This window comes from Hippocampus guttulatus, chromosome 7 (genome assembly GCF_054856545.1).
Source record: "Hippocampus guttulatus isolate MCC_2025c chromosome 7, RoL_Hgut_1.0, whole genome shotgun sequence".
Classification (NCBI taxonomy): domain Eukaryota; kingdom Metazoa; phylum Chordata; class Actinopteri; order Syngnathiformes; family Syngnathidae; genus Hippocampus; species Hippocampus guttulatus.
In genome coordinates this window covers 22,608,070-22,626,509 of record NC_141267.1, presented here as the reverse complement: position 1 = coordinate 22,626,509, position 18,440 = coordinate 22,608,070, and the positions used below count along the sequence as shown (strand labels likewise).

The 18,440-nt window shown below is 45.9% G+C and overlaps 3 protein-coding genes across 6 annotated transcripts; 2 read left to right on the top strand and 1 right to left on the bottom strand.

The window, feature by feature from the left end:
* Positions 1 to 581: 581 nt before the first annotated feature.
* Positions 582 to 6,734, top strand: depdc1 (DEP domain containing 1). The gene is made up of 11 exons (XM_086116640.1): positions 582 to 770; positions 1,378 to 1,788; positions 1,933 to 2,066; positions 2,161 to 2,291; positions 2,466 to 2,513; positions 2,650 to 2,787; positions 3,103 to 4,017; positions 4,618 to 4,790; positions 4,959 to 5,135; positions 5,309 to 5,515; positions 5,813 to 6,734. Exons 1-11 carry the CDS (start codon positions 717 to 719, stop codon positions 5,945 to 5,947), a joined length of 2,523 nt encoding a protein of 840 aa, XP_085972766.1. The 5' UTR covers positions 582 to 716; the 3' UTR covers positions 5,948 to 6,734.
* A 683-nt stretch (positions 6,735 to 7,417) lies between these two features.
* On the top strand, positions 7,418 to 12,680 carry LOC147203123 (retinal Mueller cells isomerohydrolase-like). Its single transcript, XM_086116176.1, has 14 exons — positions 7,418 to 7,521; positions 8,265 to 8,347; positions 8,448 to 8,598; positions 8,675 to 8,782; positions 8,914 to 9,055; positions 9,779 to 9,926; positions 10,008 to 10,089; positions 10,208 to 10,340; positions 10,505 to 10,647; positions 10,728 to 10,857; positions 11,354 to 11,468; positions 11,592 to 11,686; positions 11,779 to 11,890; positions 12,248 to 12,680. The coding sequence occupies exons 1-14, from the start codon at positions 7,511 to 7,513 to the stop codon at positions 12,391 to 12,393; spliced, it is 1,599 nt and encodes a 532-aa protein (XP_085972302.1). The 5' UTR covers positions 7,418 to 7,510; the 3' UTR covers positions 12,394 to 12,680.
* A 56-nt stretch (positions 12,681 to 12,736) lies between these two features.
* On the bottom strand, positions 12,737 to 18,042 carry LOC147203122 (methylcrotonoyl-CoA carboxylase beta chain, mitochondrial). Of its 4 annotated transcripts, XR_015101422.1 has the most exons (13): positions 17,931 to 18,042; positions 17,163 to 17,327; positions 16,891 to 17,087; positions 16,593 to 16,771; positions 16,447 to 16,527; positions 16,099 to 16,277; positions 15,766 to 15,988; positions 14,688 to 14,875; positions 14,355 to 14,511; positions 14,052 to 14,174; positions 13,661 to 13,903; positions 13,172 to 13,575; positions 12,737 to 12,797 (listed from the first exon to the last, which is right to left on the bottom strand). XR_015101422.1 is itself a non-coding variant. In XM_086116173.1 (12 exons), the coding sequence occupies exons 1-12, from the start codon at positions 17,948 to 17,950 to the stop codon at positions 13,489 to 13,491; spliced, it is 1,842 nt and encodes a 613-aa protein (XP_085972299.1). In that variant the 5' UTR covers positions 17,951 to 18,042; the 3' UTR covers positions 13,015 to 13,488. The 4 variants fall into 4 exon arrangements, 3 of the variants coding, with proteins under 3 accessions (XP_085972299.1, XP_085972301.1, XP_085972300.1); XM_086116173.1 differs by lacking the exon at positions 12,737 to 12,797 and having other exon boundaries at positions 13,015 to 13,575; XM_086116175.1 differs by lacking the exon at positions 12,737 to 12,797 and having other exon boundaries at positions 13,015 to 13,575; positions 14,784 to 14,875.
* Between the last annotated feature and the right edge of the window lie 398 nt (positions 18,043 to 18,440).

Here is an 18,440-nt window from a genome sequence, read left to right as displayed (position 1 = left end):
AATGAGCAATCCGCCAATCAGGTGGCAGCTCCTCTCCACATTCGCCCCCTCCAAACTGCTCAACTCGAATATTTAAAAATACTGTACTAACTTCCACAATTATCAATAGAACTTTGTATGGCCGCGATTTTCAATTTGCGAATTAATTGTGCAGATGATGTAACCCCTCCTTTGACGATTTTGTGCTTATTTAAGATTGTACCTCTCTTTTTTGGTTGATAAGATTTCACGGCTGCTTTTTTTTCGAGCAGGTGATTTTCTTCGAGCAAATACAGTATTTTAGTCAACCCATATTCTCTCACTTCGTCCTATCCTGTTGGCTAAATTAAACAACGCGGTGTCTTCCGGCCTTAAAAGGTCAGCGAACGATATGTTCGTCTTGTCCAAACAATAAAAAAGAAAATTAAAAGTAAAACACGGATGGTATCCCGAAAATAGGCTTTTCGAAAACAGTCAAGTACAGTACAGTACTTGTCCATGTTATTTTAAAGCTACATTGCCGCAATTCGAACACGTGATTACCAACTGTCCAATCACGTGGCAGAGACTCACGGCTCGTAATTTTGAACGGACGGCTGCAAGGGAGTGCTTAGCAACTTTGTATTGTTGAGACTCACCAATGCTGCTATTTACTCTCTCGTCCCACACTTGCTTACCTAGTAATGGATACGAATTATCTGTCGTCGATTTGAAATGATCGGTCGCGTCATTTTGGGATGAACATGAGTACACATATCATCACCCCTGGGCCGTACCGAGCTACAAAGCTGGTAAGTACACGATAAGTTCTTGCAAGGAAACGGCGAAAAAGACTTCCACCTCCGTTTTTCCAGCAAATGCATTATAGGTCGTATTTAATTATAAATATGAACTCACATGACTGTTGTCAATTAGTTTCAGATAGCCATAAACTAACCAGACCAAACAATTTTAACTTCTCAAGTTATTTGTTTACGTGGCGTGGCTTCGTCAGACACGAATGATTTACCATACGTACATGTTTGTTGAACGCAAATTAAGAAAATAATTCCTTATTTGACCCTTGCACCAATGTATTTTAAGACACACACCTTCAGTCAACGAAATCAAACACATTGTTGCATTTGAGTTGATAACCAAAGCGCGATTAAATTTTATGTACTATCGCGATCTAATCATTTAAAATCTTGAATCTGACACGAATAGTTTCAACTTGTAAAACTTGGCCTTACCTGGTAATTTATCAGTCCTTTTCATAAGCCTTTATCTTCATTTCAAGCAACCCCCTCAGCAGCTCAACAAGAAATGCAATTTCTGTCGAGATTTCATGTAAAGAGATGAGTTGTATATAAACGTTGGGACGAAAGTAACCCAGTAAATCTTCTTGTCCGGTCTTAGTGGAATGAGATAACTCATCTCTTCCGAGCTGGTATGCCCCTGAAGAAGCACCGGCAGAACCTGAGGAATTACAGCTCCTGCTTCACGGCGCTCGCTGCTGTGGACTGGCTGCACCAAATGCTCTGCAGCAACAGCAACTTTGGTCCTGATGTCACCCGACAGCAGACGGTCCAGCTGCTCAAGAAATTTCTGAAGAACCACGTGATAGAAGACGTGAAGGGCCGTTGGGGCACAGAGGATCTCGAGGACAATAACACACTTTATAGGTTTCCGTCCACTTCTCCGCTGAAGCCCATCCCGTGTCCAGCTGTGCCCTCAGTGTCCAAAGGCATTAAGAAAAGGCCTTCACTTAGAGACAAAGAGGGTTTTTTCAGGTTTAAAAGCTTGAAGAAAAATGAACAGGAGGCTGAGGTAAGCCGACCTGGATACAAATGCCAGGGGTCTGCTATTTTTACACTGTATGATCAGCTCTTACTCTTGTAATTTTTTAAAATTCTTTCTTTTTAGTTATCCAAACAAAAAAAAAAATCGGTACATTTAAACTCCAGTTGAAAGAGCGACCTTATCTGTCCCTTTCAGGAAAATCACCAAACAGAAGAAGAGAAAGATCCAGAAGAGCCGCATGTACAGAGACGAGAGTTGACTGAAGATGACGAGCGCGATATCTGGAGAGATACCACACTGACCCAGTAAAAAAAAAAATAATAAAATAAAATAAAAACACACGTGAGAATCCAGAATGAATGAAGACAGGACCCTTAGTGGCTTTCTGTTGTGTTTCAGCCTGCAGAAGATTCTGGGTGTTGCATCTCTTGATGAAGTGTTAGACCCCCGTTCCGTAAACCCTCACCACATCATCCATAACATGACGAAAGTCAACAAGCATGGCGTGGTCGCCCTCGATGACAAGACCAGTAGGTTGACGCTTGACCCGATTCATTTGATAACTGGCGTCTTTGCACTACAATGAAACTGAACTTCATGAGCACTTGTAGCTTTCGTTTTTATATCGGCAAAATCATGCGATAGGAAAATGTTATTTGAGATCACGCGAACTGTGAGAGTAGCCAATCCAATCTTCTCTCCAGATGACCTTCCTCATTGGGTTTTGTCAGCTATGAAGAGCCTGGCCAACTGTGAGTAGCAGCAGCAGCAGTAATTGATCTTCTTTTATTTTGGTATTTCCATTGCGATTGTTGCTAGGGTGCATAAATTAAAGACCGCGCTTCTGTTTCTCTGTCCTTTTAAAATGTCAACCGACGGCACGTCCAGGGCCCAAGTATGACAGCGCGGAGCCGTCCTACCCGGGCTTTGAGCGGGACGTTTTCAAAACGGTGTCGGATTACTTCTACAGCCTTCCACAGCCGTTGCTCACCTACGAATTGTATGAACTATTCATCAACGTGCTGGGTAGGTACTCATTGCATGATTATTACAGTACAAATGTGTATTTACGGAGGTGGAATTATGGAGCGTGCAATACCTTGTTTGGTACCTTTTGGCTAACAACAGAGGTTTCGATTCTCTCTTCTGTTTGTGAACAGCTAACACCGTTATTCACATCTGTGTTTTTCCCTACGTGCCCGCTCTGTTGTCTTTGGTTCCGTACGCTGTACACTGGAAGTTTGAGCTAACCGAAGCTTGTCCCTCCTCCCCTTTTACTGTCTGCTTGCACTGACTCCCTGCCTGCGCCGCCCGACCCCTCTTGTCTACCTCTCCGTCCAGTGTACTGCGGCTATCTCGCAGCGCCCGCTGCGCACCAAGGTGGCAAACGCAAGAAGCCCAATCCTCCCTCTGCACCTCCTCCGCCCAAGATGTCATTTCGCTCCACAGAATGTCTCCTCCTGTCACTGCTTCGGCAAGGAACGTGCGATGAAATGGAGTCTCCCATGAGGGAAGTGCTCGGCGCAAAAATTCAATCCCGCCGAGCGGCGCCGAGGCGAGGCCCCGCCACCGCGGACGCCGGCCAGTTAGGAGGCGGCGACGTGATCCTCGGTACGGCCGGCTCGTCCTTGAGGCGCCGACACAGAAGCTCCTCATTGGAGACGATCCTGGATGACTCCGCCCCTTTGAGCAGGCAACGGATTTTTTTATCCAATGACAGCCTGGCATCCCGCTTCTCTAGCGACGGGAGCCGAGATGGCAACTGTAGGACAATTCGCAGTCGTTCGCATTCTACCTCTGCGTCAACAAAGACACTGGCTCCATCTGGAATTGCCCCGCGGCGGGTGCGCGCTTTGCGGGCGAAGAGCGTGGGCAGCTGTCTGGACATAGTCGTCGAGACCAGTGAAGAATCCTTCAAGGAGAGCGAGTGGCGAGGCCGAGCTGCCAGCTGCTCCAACGTCAACGCCTCGGAGGACCAGAATGACTCCCGTGCTTCCGCTGCCCCTCCCTCGTCGCGCTCCCGGTCTCACTCCAGTTCGTCTTCATCCTCTGCATCGAAAGCGCGCTCGCCTCACGCTGGCCACCCGCTGGCTTCCGGTGCATCCAGTCTTTGGACCCTGTCGGCACCCGCGGTTGTCCGTCGCTGTCTGAGCTCTCTGGATGTGTCGAAGTTGCCTCGACCCGCTTCACTGTTCAAACCGTCTGTCTGTGCGCCCACTGCCAGAATGCAGCCCCCCGAAACAAAATCTGAGCACAGTAAGACCTCTCCCTGTCTGTTTGTCTGCCGACGTCTAATCGAACTAACGCCGTCTAACGTCTAATGAGAGCTCGTGTTTGCAAGTATCGCGCAAGAACGCAACTCTTGCTCATCTCCCGGTTGAGGCGTTGAAAGTTGTTGCGACGTGTTTTGTACACGACGCCCGCCGGTCAACGCACAGAATCGATTTGGGGGAACATGCAGCTCATGGGCAACTCGCATTCTTTTCTTGCTGCATCTCGCTCGAAAAACATTGAACGTATTATGAAAAGACACAAAGCAGATGTCAGGTAACAAGAACGTCTCATCTTCAATACGTGCTGTATTAATAGCCTCCTACTCAATTCATCACTGACTGTAGTTGTAGTTGATCAGACTGTCAGCCATCAACTCACCCATTGAAGTTTTTACATGATGAATGGGGGGGTGGGGCTTTGTGTTTTCATCTGGTTTGCGTCATTTCTGGCTGCAACACGGGAGAACTCGCGCAAGATCAAAGGCTGAAGTTTTGCATGTTTTTCCTTGACCTTTCCTTGCGTAAATTCAATTTTCAAGGCAAACGGAATGACAGATTTGTCTCTCGCTGCGTATGCGCTTAGGTCTTCTCCAGCCTCGGAGCGAGCGTGTGGCCATTGAGGCCCTGCAGTTGTGCACGCTCCTCCTTCCTCCCGCCTCACGCAGGAAGTTGCAGCTCCTCATGAGGATGATGTCCCGCATCAGCCAGAATGTGGATATGCCTCCGCTCCACCCCGCCATTGGCACCCGAACACTGGTGAGAGAAAAAAACGGACACCGCTGCTGAATTTTGGGTGGGGGGTGGGGGGGGGGGGTGGTATAAGCCAGTGGCATAAAATGTGAACAAAGTGAATCGCTGTGCATACCTTCCATATGCACCTTCTCAAAATACGATCCTGATTGTGTTTTCTCATTGCTTTTTCAGATGGTCCACACGTTTTCATCCTGCGTCCTCGGCAGCGCTGACGAGTGCGACTTGGATGAGCTTTTAGCCACCAGATTGGTTTCCTTTTTAATGGATCACCAGCAAAGCATTCTGTCCGTCCCGGAGTATCTGCTCGGTGCTATTAACGATCATGTCCAGAGTTTGCGCACAGCACAGGTAGAGATCTTTAAAAAAAAAAAAAAGCACAAAATATAAATATGACTACTTTGCTTTTGTGTTCCATGGAGTGATGTTAAGAACTCCTTTTATGGTGACAAAATGCTGATGTCATCAATCATTGTGTGGTACAATACTGCTTGTTGAAATCCGCCCACTTTTCTCCCCCACAGGTACCGGTCGAAGACGTGGCTAACGTTGACGGCAGCGAGCCAGCGTGCGCTCCGCTGCCGCTGTACACTTTCTGCCGTCAGATTAGCGGTGCCGAATTTGAGCACCAGAAGCTGTCCTATTCCCAGAAGGCCATGGAGGACTTACTGGAGATGTTGGTGTCGGACCAAAATATGACGGAGAAGGACAGATGCAAAAGGTTGAAGCAGGTAAAAATATTTGTTCTGTTCCTTTGGGTATAATTTTGATGGCGGCGCGGGCACCCGCGGCGGCTCCTCTTGTTGTCTGGTTGAGAGGGAAGAAATTTCATCTGTGACAATTTGACAATAATGTTGTACTTGACTTGACTTAACTTATTCCTTGTAACATTTTGGTGTTCAAGAGTTCATGATTAATTCTTGCGAATCACTTTTGCTGCAGCGAGAGAACTGCATTTTGTCTCGGAGTGAAAAATCAATCCATTTGGTCGTGACGCCTCAGCCCATCTATACGGTGACGTTGTTCAGTTTCAGAAGCAGTACCCCGACATCTACAGTCAACGCTACCCCTCCACAGAAAAAGCCGGCAAGACCGACAACAAGCCAAAGATGAAAGCGCCGCTGCTCATCAGGAAGACCAAAGCGTTCAGTATCAGGAGCTAAACTGGTTTGGAACGTTCGCTGCACTGGAACTGCACTCACGCTGGTACCCGCACGACAGGATGTTACATGGGAACTATTATGACTATTTTGTGTTGTTTTTTTGTTTTTTTTTTGGTGAATCGCCCATTTGGGAGATATGAAGGCAGGTTGACAGCTAGCGTGTGCGCTGTTGTTGTTTTTGCACAGCTGCGCCATTGAAGCTCAACTGTCTACATGTGAAGTATTTTCTGCATGCATGTGGACGTGTACGTTTGGGAATTAGATTCTAGATTTTAATTTATGTTAATGATACTAATGCTAGATATCTTGGCTTGGATCTCTTTTTTTTTTTTTTTAAAGCCAATGTTTTTATGTTACTAAACAGTTTATAAGACTGACAGACTAAAAATGTTAAGTTCCTGTATTCTTAATTTAGTCTTTTTTGGATTTTTTTTTTCCAACTTCAGAGCTGGGAAAGGATTTAAGCTTTATATTTTGTCACTCTGCTTGTATGTCTATCGTTGCAGTTGAAAAAGTTCAAGCCGTCAAAAATGTTAAATTGGGGCGGGCTTTAGGGTTTTATTCGGCACCCGCTTTCTTTTGCCGATCAGGTTAATGCACAAAGCGTGACCTTAACTTTCCAAGATCGAGTTCAAATTTCCTCACATATGGCATTTATTGGTCCCAGCCTACATGAAGCATGATTTAACCTCGGTGGATGTTATTGTATGTCCTAGATGCAGTTCTTGTTATCCTTGTTCCTCTCCAACTATGCACATTTCAGGGAAATAAACGCATGCAGCTGTTATTTGTGTGGTCTTATTTGTTACAAAAATGGACAAAACTGCTCAATGTTGGGCGCTATGTGATTGGTAGACAGCCACAACCCAACGATAGGTCACTGAAGCAGAACTATCGAGTCGCTTGAAACTAGTGAATCATTGCCCGTTATTTTTGTCGTCGTTTTTCACCCCCAGATGGTGTTCATCAGCGGTGGACGTGCGGACAACAAAGGCGGTTGAACAAAGCTCATTTTGCCTCATGCCATCTCAAATACCGATGGACGTTGGCGAGAACGATAACCCACGTGGTCCATTTGGGTGAAATGTTTCCAGACTTCATCCTTGGCTCCTCTGCAACGGATGATTCGTTCTCATTCTCTCCGTATTGCTGCCTCGGGAACCAAGCAGTTAAATGTTCTTCCTATGTTGCCGTCTGGAACTCATTACGACACATTCTTTCACATGCACAAATAAGCATCAAACGGCCAAAATCAAGGCTCGGGTCCTTGCAGTGGACGTGGCCCCGCAGGTAAACAAAGGCCTTGTTTCGAAGGCTCGGTGAACGTTTGACTCGAGGCCATGAGCCAGACAGCCGCAGGACAAAGCTGACTTGTTCGGCCCGGCTTCACGCCGCGTGGAGGAAAGGTAGAAGTGGGGGGGGGGGGGGCGTGGGGGGATGGTAAGGAGATGCAGAGAAGAGGAGGAGAATTCTCTCACTCATAACACGAAATTAGTGTGCGGTTTCAATGCAGCCTGGAGTGCTTGGGAAAGCGAGAAGGATTTTTCAAAAGCGTACGGCAGTATGGCCAGCTAGTAAGTAAAGCTTTTCTATTCTTTCATGGGGTTTTTTAGGAGTGCATGAGCTAAAACAAAACCAAAAAAAATAGTCAAATACAGTGGCTGAAATAAGCTATCCGTTTGTGTTCCTGAGTTGACTGGGTTTCATGAGTCAAGTTAGTTACTTGAGGAATGCAAAGTTTTCCATGAGCACTTTGGACTTCCTGATACTTTGTGGTCGTATAAAGACATTTGCATTGCTTGAACTGAGGCAAATTTCCCAAACAAATGGCAGAATTGTCCAACAAATGGATTCATTGTCAGTTGGCCTCAATTTGACTGTGATACAAAGCCAGTCATCAAATCTTGTGTTCTGAGCAAAAAATGACAATTTAAATCCGACCTCCAAACCACAAGTTTCCCCCATGGAAGTGGAAACCGAACACGCTTTCGCAGCCTTCATCATACACCGCTGAGAGAGTTCTTCCGGATTGTCTTTGAGATCCGCTGCAACGGCCATCTTGGCGTCGCTCACGTCTTCGAAACGGACCTCTTTGATAAAACCACAGGGATCTCGTTTGGGCTAGTCAAGAAGTTGCTCCGGCACGGGCGGTGAGGACGGGAACTGTCAGATGCTCAGGGAGTTGTGAGCATTGCCTCACCTATTATCGCTCACTGACCGAATGATTGTCCTGGAACTTTTCTGACATTCTTCTTTGAGCGTGTCAGTTTATGAACCAATGATCCTGAATTCATTCTCGACTGCAATTCTTGTCCAGTGTGGAGCATCCCGCTGCTGGTTACAGGAAGATCTTTGAGACGGTGGAGGAGCTGAATGAAGCAATTCCAGCCAAGGTTACCGGTAGGGGAGAAACCATTCCTTCAACCTGTACTGCTGTCTCCTAGAGGAATCACTTGCTGATTTGGTCAAATGTAACTTTGTCCAATTTGTGTCCGTGAAGGCGTTTTGCCAACATGGCTGGGCGGCAGTCTTCTCAGGATGGGACCAGGTCTTTTCGAAGTCGGGGACCAACCCTTCCGCCATCTGTTTGACGGACAGGCTCTCATGCACAAGTTTGACCTGAAAAACGGTCGGGTGACCTATTGCAGAAAGTAAGAACTGAACCGTTCCAGACCAGGAAAGTTGGATCCTGCCCTGCAAATGACAGCGCCTCTTCTTCTTGTTCAGGTTTTTGAAAACAGACGCCTACGTCCGTGCCATGACCGAGAATAGAGTGGTCATCACGGAGTTTGGCACAGCGGTGTACCCTGACCCCTGCAAAAATATCTTCTCCAGGTGAAATTGACTGTTGTTCGGGCATTGATGGATTCAAAATTTGTGTTTGAACCTGACCAGTCACTTTGCACACAAAGGAAGACATCCAATCCAACATGATCAAATCTTCACTGAGTCGTATGCGTGTGTAGATTTTTCTCCTACTTCCGGGGCATTGAGGTGACTGACAACTGCGTCGTGAACGTCTATCCAGTTGGGGAGGAATTCTACGCCGTCACGGAGACCAATTACATCACCAAGGTCGATCCCGAGTCACTGGACACTTTAAAGAAGGTGAGAGTCAACCGAGCTTCGCCAAGCTGCACTAAAGAAAATAAATAAAAATACATCTTTCAAAACATGGATATCCGTCAATTATCAAGTAATTTAATTATTATTATTTTATTTGTTATTAGATCAAGGCACTGAATATAATTATCTACCTCAAGCAAAAATTATTTAAATCAAGGGGTGGGATTCAAAAATGTTCGTTTTATGGACGGGACATTTTCCTCACAAAACGTGTACATCAGCAGCAACGGTACACGTTTTTTCTTTAGATTCGAACACAGCAAGAATTTGTTTTCCATTACATGTAATTATGTCATTTGTTTTCCGCGATATATAGTTTCCCAAATCTTTCCAAAATGTAGCACTAATGGGGCAGTCAAAAAAAAAGTCACACTTTCAATTTCAGCTGTACAAAAACAACACTTATTATCAATATCCACAAAACGTGAAATGGACGTGTTAGTTGGGTAAATATGATGTTGTATTTTTAAATATAATTCTCAAACTTTATTTACAATGAGGAGTTTACTTATTAAGAGAATCTCGAGCGTGATCTTTTACCATGACATTGATTTGCGTCATCCGACTAGAACACCTAAATCTACCAAACTAAACGTTTGATCATTTTTGAGCTTTCTGGAGGATTTATCCTACACGAATAGCGTATCATATATAGCTGCTGCATATGAGTGTGCTCTTTTTTTTGTGTCAATGGACGTAAATTAGGTGGACCTGTGTAAGTACCTGTCGGTTAATGGGGTAACAGCTCACCCCCACTTTGACGCAGATGGTACAGTCTACAACATTGGCAACTGCTTTGGCAAGAACATGAGTCTCGCTTATAACATTGTCAGGATCCCACCTGCTCAGAAAGGTGAGTTTGGTTCAGTTTGTTACCAGAAGTAAAATCTTTTTATTTTTTTGGTCATTTACCGTTTCCGCCCTGTGTTTAAAGACAAGTCGGACCCCCTTGAGAAATCGCAGGTCATCGTTCAACTCCCAAGCAGTGAGAGGTTAAAACCCTCCTACATTCACAGGTACCGAGGAGGAAGACGTTTTTTCCAAAACATGGCGGCATTGAGTTCAAAACCGATGTGAGACGTCAGAATCTAAAATGTCCATCTGCGCCCCCCGTTCTTCTCTCCGCTTGCGCAGTTTTGGTTTGACCGCCGACTATTTCGTGTTTGTGGAGCAGCCAGTGAAAATCAACCTGCTCAAGTTTCTGTCGGCTTGGAGTGTCAGAGGAGCCACATACATGGACTGCTTTGAATCCAATGAGAGCATGGGGGTAGGTGGGCGTGGCGTGCATGTTTGCCAGGGCATGTGAAGATTTTAAGTTTAAATCCTACAATTAAACATTTGCTTCCGTAGCCAAGACGTTGGTCTTCGATTTGTCTTTCAATTTGTACTCACTCCGGTTGACTCTTTGTACATGGGCATGTTTTTCTGTAGACGTGGTTTCACCTGGCCACGAGGGACCCAGCGGCATATCTGAGCAGTCACAAGTTCCGAACTTCAGCTTTCAACATTTTCCATCACATCAATGCTTATGAAGACCAGGGATTTATTGTTGTTGACCTCTGTGTGTGGAAAGGGTAAGGTCGACTGTGTGTGTGTGTGTGTGTGTGCGTGATGACACACACACAATGCTTTTAACCGTTGTGTCCGTGCGCAGACATGACTTTGTGTATAACTACCTGTATCTGGCCAACCTGAGGGGAGAGTGGGATGAGGTTAAGAAAGCAGCCGCGAGAGCGCCTCAGCCCGAGGTCAGAAGATACGTGCTGCCGCTGGATCTGCACACCGTGAGTACACACATCCCGGCCCGTTTTCATTCAACTTAACTGTTGCTGCTGTGAAGCGGATGACGGAGGACCCAAGTTGTTGGGTTTTTTTTTTTTTTTGGGAGGTTGGAGGGCGGATTGAGGACATTTCAATTCATTTCAAAAAGGGAAAGATGGTTTCAGATACAAAATATGACCGTGGTCACGGAACAAATGAAATTGTATCTCAAGGCACCTCTGTGCAGTTGTTGACTCAAAGCGCGTTTCCTGCTTTTTTTTTTTCTTGCGAGTACATTGTATTTAGTCAAAAGTGGCTAATCTTATTGTACTTAGTAATGGTTCTGTTCCGTTTGTGGCCAACAGATGGCAGTGGAGGGCTTCGCACCTGTTGGTCATCATGTCATTCGCTCTTTTCTGTTAAAAGGACCGTCGCGCCGACCGCTCTTGGATCGTTGTGTTGCCGTCATGTTTTTCTTTTTTTCTGTTGCCGTCACGTTCGCTCTGTGGGGGCTTTTAGGAGGAGCCAGGAAAGAACCTGATTTCTCTGCCGTACACGACAGCAACCGCTGCTCTTCGTAGTGACGGAACCGTCTGGTTGGAACCTGAAGTCCTCTTTTCCAAACCAAGACAAGGTGCCACTTTTTTTTTTTGGTTTTGTTTTGTTTTGACATCCGGTGCTTTGCGAGCGAAATGCTACGGTATTCAAGGTCCGCAAGTATAGCTCTCCACATTCAACTTGCAGCATTGTCTCCCAGCCTTTGAGTTTCCGCAGATCAACTACTCTCAATGCCGTGGCAAGAAGTATTCCTTCGCGTATGGTCTTGGACTCAACCATTTCATCCCTGACAAGGTGGGAACGCTCACTTTGCACACTATAGATGTCTCAACTGATCCGAGGGCCCGTCGGTTTGGGACAATGATTGATTTGAGAACTGACTCTAGATTGTCAAGTTAAACGTCCAGACCAAAGAGACGTTGGTGTGGAAGGAGGATGAGTGTTATCCGTCAGAGCCGCTATTCGTACCAACACCGGGCGCTACAACGGAGGATGACGGTATGATTACAATCGCAAAGCACACACATCGCTACACATCTACTCCGAAGGTCAAGTTGCAAAACATGAATGTCACTATCTCATAATTCTGTAACTTGTTTTTTTTTTTTGGGGGGGGGGGGGGGTTAAATTTTAAAAAATAAAAGTAGTATCACTTAACCATAAACTGCAACTAACTTTTTAGTCATTCTTGCTTTAAATTTGCAATTGACAATTCTGTCCATATTAAAACCAAGATCCTAAAGCTTTCTCCTGAATGTAACTTCATTGACTAAATACGATGACAGGTAATGTGTCTATCATACTCGACAATCTAAAAATGTAGGCTACTCAGCTCATTGTGTGTGTCCTGTGTAGGTGTGCTGCTGAGTATTGTTGTCAAGCCAGGAGCAGAGAAGCCCGGCTTCTTGTTGGTGCTGGATGCCGCCAAACTGACCGAGGTGGCCAGGGCAGAGGTCGACAGCATCTTTCCGGTGACTTTCCATGGCTTCTACAAGCCGTGATCCTCACATACAAGCCCGAATAGTCAACGTGCGTTGCGGAGTCGCGACAAAAGAACGGTGGTCTTTCTTCACCAAGTACACTACAAGGATCTTGACGAGCTGCGTCCTCTGTTGATGTACTTGACTGAAGAGCAAGAATTACAGGAATGAAGCAGCATGTATTGTTAATGCTCAAAGGGTAGGCAACTTTCAACCACACTATACTCTAAGTTTTTCAACACCTTCGCAATATTAACAAACAAAAATGTTTTGACTTTTTTGTGGTATATTACACATTTTTTAAAATTTGTTGTCATAAAAATATGAGGCTTTTATAGGATGGCTATCTCTGGTGTTTTTGAATGTGCAAAACATCTGATTTATTTATTCGTTTTTTAAATGCACATTTGAAACATGCGGTGCCTCTGTGCCAAGTGATTTTCCCTGAAACATATCAGTATGAAAAAAAGTCAAATCTTTACATTTATATGACCAAATCTGCATTTATCAACACATTATGGTCACACTGAAGTAAAATTGCCGTTTTCTTTACTGTCCTAAAATCAAAATAGCCTCCACTTAAATGCAATTCCAACAGGATTGAAAGTAGTTTCAACTGTTAACTCAAAAAAGGGCACTCCATTTATGTGTTACAGTGCATTTTAATTACAATATAAACTCACTCCAAAATTTGACACCTGTAAAAATGACAGCGTCAGATTCATGGTGCAGGTGCCCAACTGGTTTGACTTCTGCGCAGGAAGCGCGGCTTCGGCTCCCACGGGTGGACGGCTGCAACCGGAGAAGTCGCAGAGACTATTTAATGTCACCACTGGAGGCCGGAAACATCCGACTTGCACAAAGGAGAAGTCCATTTTTGTGTTTGGTTGGATTTCTGTCCGACGGGCATCTGCGCAGACCAAAGCTGTCGCAGCAATCATCCCGCTGCACAAACAGCCAATGATATCATCTGCCGTAACACTTGCTGCGTTGAGGCACTCGTTCACAAGAAAGGATCACGTTAAATAAGTCGTTCAATTTCAAATTATTTACATATTAGCAAAAAGCGATTGATGGGCAGGCTGTCCGACGTAGACAAGTGCGACGCGGACGTTTCTAAAGCCGCAGAAGTGCTGATCGCAGTTTCTCTGTTGACAGTTGATGATGCTGCTGTTTAACGATGTCCAGGCAGTCTCGAAGAACCTGCGGATGCACACACATTCGCATCAATTAATAAATCCAGGCGAACACGTGCCGCCGGATAGCAAAAATGCACACGAGACTTTACTCGTCGAGTGTCCTGAGGAAGAATGACTCCGTCGTCCCAAAGCCGTCCAGAGGAGAAAAAAGCCGAGCTCTCCTCCTCCAATGTCCTGTTCAGATTGCGCTCCGTCTCGTTTCTGTCCACCGGCTCTTCCTGCTGCTGCTCGTCGTCGGGGTGTAGCAGAAGGCCCGCGTGACCTGCGGCCGTCATGGACACTCTGGCGTTGGGCCAGAGGAACAGGAAGTTTGGGTCAAAAGACCGCCCACACTGGAGACAACCAGGGGAGAAAAAAAAAAAGGCTTCATGGTTCACGTGAATCGGTCACAACCGAAGAAAGCATTTGAAAATGTAGTCATCTAAAAATACAACCACAAAATGATACAAGACCACCATGGACGGGGGGGGGGTGTCTTACCATGGCGTAGCTGTCGGCACCGTGGGAACCGCCTACCACCACGGTGATTTTGGGCACGGAGGCGCACGCCACAGCTGCCATCATTGAAGCCTGAGCCTTTAGTCGGTTGCTGTTCATCTCTGCCTAAAAACAAACAGACGGAAACGACGCGACCGTTTGTTTCGTCGGACTGCCATTTTGATCATTTTGTCAGGACCCGACCGCAACGTGACACAGTTTCATTCCATGGGTAAGCCAAATGATGGCGGAGGCCAACTTTTTTTTTCCATTAGCGCGAAACCTTTGTAGTAGCGCTGAGCGTACCTGCGCCACCGACAGAGTGAGAGCGGCTGATGGCGCAGTGTTCTGGAGGAAGAGGAGCGGGGTGTCTCTTTGGTCGCACAGTTGAACAAAATGGCTGCCTTTCAAAGCCGCTTGATATGACAGCTCTCCATTGTTGGCCACGATTCCTACCAAGTGACTGAGGTCAGAAACACAGAAAATAACTTAACAGATGATACACAACGCATACAGCCTCTGTACTGGTGAAATATAGACAAAAATCAATCCATACAACTAACTGAATTTAAAAAAACAAACAAAAAAGGCTTAATGAGTCCAAACTTCTGTGTGTGTGTGCGTGTTTCATTTGAATACCCGTGAATCTTTGCAAAGCCGGTGACGAGCGTGGTTCCAAAGAGAGGCTTAATGAGTCCAAACTTCTGTGTGTGTGTGCGTGTTTCATTTGAATACCCGTGAATCTTTGCAAAGCCGGTGACGAGCGTGGTTCCAAAGAGAGCCTTAAACTCCTGGAAGCGGCTGCCGTCCGTTAGTCGACTTATAACCTGGAGAAACAATGCCGTCCATCAGCGTGGCTGAAACTATAAACCCGCAGCTGCGAGCTGCGAGCAAATTGACTCCATCAGACGTGGTGGAAATGAGCGCGACTCCTGCCAATTCGGAGTCCCGCTTGTAACGTTGGTTTGCAAGTTGAAATCAAGAGAATCCGCCAATAAGGGGAAAGAAGATCTAACAGTAACAAATTGATGAAAGGTACGGCAAAACGCGCAGCTGACGAGCAGCCGTGACTTCCGAGGACGAAGCTAGTTCGACAAGAGACGTTTCCTCCCGGCGCGACGTGGAGGAGGAAGCGGTTGCGCGTGCTATGTTGTCAAAAACAAGGCAAGACAAGAAAACTATTGAATCATTTGAACAAGTCGCGAAAAGGCGAGCAGAGTTTGCACATCCTGCTGACGTAAACATGAGCCGTTTCATCGCTAATAATTAGCCACCAGTCACTGGATGAAAGCGGCAATCAATCGTGTCGTCTTTTGATCCGTCACATTTGTAAGTAGCAACGATGCTAACGCCGGATGAAGTATTATTCATTATAAAATATATTTATTATTCCTGATTTGTCCATTTCTTAGTAGTTTACTGTGTTATTTTATTTTATTCTACACTTCTTGTACAGCAGTAGAATAACACAGTTTGAAATGAATGAGCGTGTTGAATGACTCGATAATTATCATGGTTGTCAGTCGCGGTGCTTTAAAAATGGCAGATAAAAAGCAATGGAGAAAAAAAAATGTTGCCGTCCCACGAACGGCGTGTACGGTTGAGACAAGTGCAGACTGTGACGCAAAAAAGGTTGGGGACCCCTTTGTGAGACGTGAATTCATTTTTGCCTGGGAAATCCTCAAGCGGTTGCTCAAGACTGTTGTGCTTGACGTACCATTTTAACGTCCAGACTGTAGTTGTAACTTTTAGGGGCAAGGCCAAGTAGCTCCTCCGAACTGTAAAGTGGCTTCTCGTCTTCTTTCCTCTTGCGCGTCGTCTCCTCCTCTTCCTCCTCCTCGTGCGCAGGCAGCGTGAAGTTGAGGGTGGATATGATGTTTCGGGTGTACTCCAAGGCCTCCTTCTCGTCCCAGGCAAAATGATCCACGCAGCCACTCACCCTGAAAGCAGATCAATCAGACCTCCGCGATTGGCACGCATGTCTTGAGAAAATACCGCATCAAAAAGTAAGCGTTTGTTCCGCTGGCTGGTGAGCATTTTGTGAGCGTACTCAGCATGAAGCCTGGCTCCCCCGAGCTCCTCGGGCGTGACTTCCTCCCCAGTGGCCGCCTTGACCAGCGGCGGTCCTCCCAGGAACATGGTCCCGATCCGGTGCACCATCACTGTCTCCTCCGCCATGGTGGGGATGTAAGCTCCGCCCGCTGTGCACGAACCGCACACCACCGACACCTTGATCATGGGGACTACTGGTCCGTGACACAACAAAGGTTGGGGACCACCGGTCTAATTGTGACACTGATGACATTTCTTTAAAAAAAAAAAGATCCCAATACATTCGATTTTTTTTGCTCACATCCTTTTATTATGTTGACGTCCAATAAAGCTGCGATGAGCTTACCTGCGGAATCTTCATAGCAGACATGATGGCTTCATTATAAAACGTCCTCCCTCCCTGGTTCTTATCAGGAAAGATCTCGGACTGTGGATGTTTACCAGGAGTGTGAGTTCGAAACTCGGCAAAAGGAAAGCGCGTGAATAAGTTACCTGCAGTGGCAGGAAAGCTCCTCCGGAGTCAACCAGGTAGACGCAGGGCAGGCGATTCTGAATTGCCACCTCTTGTGCTCGCAGTTGCTTCTTGACTGTGATTGGATAAGCCGTTCCACCCTTCACCGTGGCGTCGTTGGCGATGAACGCACACCACAGGCCGTTGATCCTTCCAACACCTGCACGCATGTACATTCAAACATACACAAAGTCGGGGCAGCATAGTGAAAAACTGTTAGTGAGTGGCCAGATGTTGGTGTTAGTACCAAAACTACTCCTCTACTTAGTGCTTTCTGACCCGTCAGGCAGCCGGCTGAGGGAATATCTCCGTACGGCAGACCCAGACCCGCAAAGCGCGACAGCTCAAGGACGTCCTCATCGTCCAATAGTAGGCGCAATCGATCCTTAACCAACAACTTGCCGTTCCTCTGAGTGTGTCTCGCAATGGCACTGTCACCCCCTCCTTTCGTCACCTTCTCGTTCAGCTCCATGTACCTGGAAATCATTTCAAGAATACGATGAAGTGGAGCTTGACGTCAACTTAACTGAAATCCAACAGAAGTCCCTCACTTGCTGCGGCAGTCGTTGCTGTTTCGAAGGTTAGCTTCATAAACGTGCTTGTGGATGTCCAGGAGGGGCAACTCTAACACTGGCAAGGCGCTACGCCGAGCTCTCCTCTCTCGGGCCGCAGTGCTCATTTGTCGGACCAAACGCCGAGGATGCTGCACTGCCTTCCTGCACCACAAAACACATTTCAGTTTGTCAAACCTGGAACAACTGGAGTTGAAAAAAACAACAACAAAATCCTACGTTGAACTATTGGACTGCAGAATGTGGTGCTTGAGACGATATTATTTTTGATCTTCACCTATACAGCGCCTCCTCTCTCATGTAGAATGGTGGTGAGTCTTTATGGAGTCTCTATTTATTTATTTAAGGGCATTTTCGTTTTTATTTAGACGTTTTCGGAAGAGTGTGTAGTATTTCTATTCATGTAAACGCATACATGTAAACGTGTATTATGTACTATAAACTTATCAGCACAACGGTATGTTTGCATTAGCACAACCAGGCGTTATATAAGATAAGAAAACCTTTATTAGTCTCGCAATGGAGAAATTCCTAATTCGCATGTTCGTGTTTACACAATGCAAACAAAAGTTTGATCAATTTTGGAACTCGTAAACCAAATATGCATAAGCTTCATAATAAGCGTAGTCGTTGTCTTATTACAACCTCGAGCGCGAGAGAAATGTATGCCAAAGGTCATATTATATGGGTTCTCATTGTGTGCTCAAACGACACCTTGAGGGTTGTTGATGAGATGACAGTTGTTACCTTGCAATGAAGCGGTACATGTCTACTGGTGGCACTGCAGCTAATAACTGGACGGCAAAAGAAAAAGGGAGCGCAAAAACATAAACAGCGATTCTTGCAAGGTCCGTTTCTTTCTTTTCCCAATGTTATTTACTCGTCATTTGCAACCGTGTGCGTTTACCGCCATCTAGAGGAAAGGAGTTGATAAAGCAATCTGTTCACCTCACTTCATTTTGGAAGCGCTTAGCCCTTCAGACCCACGAGAGGTATTAGCAGTAAAGTAATACAAAGTTGGTACAGTAGTAACAACGCCCCCCACCACACACACACACAATATGATTACACTTATGTCAGCTGATGTTAGCTGCAAACATTATGGAGGCAAAACAAGTAAAGAAGCATTAAAACTTAAAAACATATATTAGCGACTCTTTCTGGTGTCGTACAAGCAGGAAGTTGAAAACAGCGAAGCGAGCTCAGTTGGAAGCGAAAGCGAATCTGTTTCATAACAGCCACAAGAGGGCGCCACCA

What these genes read in the sequence shown, in the direction of transcription:
- LOC147203122 (XM_086116173.1), bottom strand. Translation starts at nt 17,950, where the DNA reads ATGTACCGCTTCATTGCAAG. An exon ending in ACAGTCTGGACGTTAAAATG is followed by an intron (nt 14,876 to 15,765) that starts GTACGTCAAGCA and finishes TTGTTTCTCCAG; the next exon opens with GTTATAAGTCGACTAACGGA. An exon ending in GTGCCGACAGCTACGCCATG is followed by an intron (nt 13,904 to 14,051) that starts GTAAGACACCCC and finishes GGTTGTCTCCAG; the next exon opens with TGTGGGCGGTCTTTTGACCC.
- depdc1 (XM_086116640.1), top strand. Translation starts at nt 717, where the DNA reads ATGAACATGAGTACACATATCATCACCCCTGGGCCGTACCGAGCTACA. An exon ending in CGCCCTCGATGACAAGACCA is followed by an intron (nt 2,292 to 2,465) that starts GTAGGTTGACGC and finishes TCTTCTCTCCAG; the next exon opens with ATGACCTTCCTCATTGGGTT. An exon ending in TATGAAGAGCCTGGCCAACT is followed by an intron (nt 2,514 to 2,649) that starts GTGAGTAGCAGC and finishes CGGCACGTCCAG; the next exon opens with GGCCCAAGTATGACAGCGCG.
- LOC147203123 (XM_086116176.1), top strand. An exon ending in TGCCGCTGGATCTGCACACC is followed by an intron (nt 10,858 to 11,353) that starts GTGAGTACACAC and finishes GGGGGCTTTTAG; the next exon opens with GAGGAGCCAGGAAAGAACCT. An exon ending in CGCTACAACGGAGGATGACG is followed by an intron (nt 11,891 to 12,247) that starts GTATGATTACAA and finishes TGTCCTGTGTAG; the next exon opens with GTGTGCTGCTGAGTATTGTT.